Source organism: Gastrolobium bilobum, unplaced genomic scaffold (assembly GCF_033153095.1).
Source record: "Gastrolobium bilobum isolate Gb01-03AN ecotype WA unplaced genomic scaffold, APGP_CSIRO_Gbil_v1 utg21156, whole genome shotgun sequence".
Taxonomy (NCBI): domain Eukaryota; kingdom Viridiplantae; phylum Streptophyta; class Magnoliopsida; order Fabales; family Fabaceae; genus Gastrolobium; species Gastrolobium bilobum.
This window is the reverse complement of record NW_026895080.1, coordinates 117,512-119,532: the sequence shown is the minus strand read 5'-3', so window position 1 is coordinate 119,532 and position 2,021 is coordinate 117,512. Positions and strand designations below refer to the sequence as shown.

The following is a 2,021-nucleotide window of genomic DNA, read 5'->3' as shown; positions in this document are numbered from 1 at the left end:
ATGAAGTTAGAAATGGAGGTAATCTCCAAAGAAATCATCAAACCCTCTTCTCCAACCCCTCACCATCTTCGTCAATACCAACTCTCTTTTCTCGACCAAGTCGCTCCCTTGGTGTATAGCCCATTAGTTCTCTTTTACTCTTCCGACGGTACCACTGAATTCAAAAGAACCACCATATCCAACCATTTGAAGAAATCTTTGTCAGATGTCTTAACCCATTACTACCCTTTTGCTGGGAGAATCAATGACAAGAATTTCATAGAATGCAACGACGAGGGCATCCCTTACTTCCAAGCAAAAGTGAAGTGTAAACTTGTCGATGTTATTCATAAGCCAGTTCCAGGAGAACTCAAACATTTGGTTCCATTTGAACTAGATGATATCACCGATATCCTATTTGGTGTTCAACTTAATGTTTTTGAATGTGGTGGTATAGCAATCGGTGTTTGCCTTTCTCACCAGATTGCAGACGCTTTATCATTTTTCACGTTCATCAATAGTTGGGCAGCCATTGCTAATGGATCACAAGATGTGTTGCCAAATCCACAATTTGTTTCAGCTAAGCTCTTCCCACCCAAAAATACAACTGGGTTTGATCCTCGAAGTGGTATCATAAAGGACAACATCATATGCAAGATGTTTGTGTTTGATGCTTCCGTTGTTGAAAATTTAAGGGCAAGATATGCTGATACAACAAGCTTTGAAAACGAGAAGCACTTAACTCGAGTGGAGGCATTATCTGCATTCATTTGGAGTCGTTATGTGGCTGTGACTAGACACCAATCAGGTCCACAGAGAACACATGTTGTGGTTCACGCTGTGAACCTTCGTCCAAAGATGGAACCACCACTTCCTCCAGAGTCCTTTGGAAACTACTCTAGAATTTCTATGACTTTTCCATCGTTGAATACTGAAGAGGAGTGTCACGGGCTAGTGAAAGAGGTAAGGGATCAGATGAAGAAGATGGACAAGGATTATGTGAGAAAACTTCAAGAGGGAAATGAGCATTTGGATCTCCTTAAGGATAGTTTTGATAGAGTGCTTGTGAAGGGTGAGTTAGTAGCGTTTAATTTCACCAGTTTGTGTAGGTTTCCTTTGTATGATGCTGATTTCGGTTGGGGAAAACCAACGTGGGTAAGTGTACCTGTTTTAATGTTTAAAAATCTGGTTATGTTCGTTGACACCAAGACGGGTGGTGGCATAGAAACCTACGTTAGTTTGAAAGTGGAGGACATGGTAAAGTTCGAAGCAGACGAGGAGTTGCTTGCCTGTGTGAATAAGAAGCCTACTTATTCGTTCTTCATGAGTAAGTTGTAAAACAAGATATGCAAGACAAAAAGAGCAATCTTCTTCGTATTATGGAGTTTCTACTGTTAAATGTCTTTTGTCTCCTTGTTAATTTTCTTGTGTTAGTTACAAAGTTGAAAAGTTGTATTTCTTGTGTTTATGGGCGTTTATTGGTAATTTAATGACACTGCTATTAGTGATGTAATGGGGCTCTTTGTTGATAGTGATGAAATAAGCTCTTTCAGTTTTCAAAGAGGAATAAGATTAAACATTCACTTTTTAATATCTTATATGCGTGTCAAGAATACAAAATTTTATCACTTAATAGTGCTACGAGAGAGCCAAATTGTGAGTCAAATATGATATTTCATAGGTTCTCTTAATGGTGTTTTTCTCACACACAAGATACACAACAATTCTCTGAATATACCTATATTGTATTACTGATTCTACCAAGCCACTTTTCAAGAGTTACAATGTGCTTTTTATAAGCAACAACAAATGATTAAGAATAATAATGACTAACATAGGAAATCTAAACATATTAAATGTCCACTAACATATGCCTAGGAACACACCATAAACCAAAACAAAACCCTCCATATTTCTATTTTCTTTATTTAAATTAAAGATTAACCTAACAAAATATATGAATTCAGAGAGTTGAAAAAGTAAGAGTCATGACAGCAAATTCTAATTTTATGCAAACGGTCATATTGATGATCACTATATTT

General features: G+C 37.0%; 1 protein-coding gene across 1 annotated transcript; it reads left to right on the top strand.

Annotated features, from left to right (window-relative positions):
• Positions 1-1,317, top strand: LOC133308338 (stemmadenine O-acetyltransferase-like). Its single transcript, XM_061509268.1, has one exon. The coding sequence runs from the start codon at positions 1-3 to the stop codon at positions 1,315-1,317; it is 1,317 nt and encodes a 438-aa protein (XP_061365252.1).
• The last annotated feature ends 704 nt before the right edge of the window (positions 1,318-2,021 follow it).

Excerpts from the sequence above, each read along its gene's own strand:
- LOC133308338 (XM_061509268.1), top strand. The coding sequence starts at position 1 with ATGAAGTTAGAAATGGAGGTAATCTCCAAAGAAATCATCAAACCCTCT.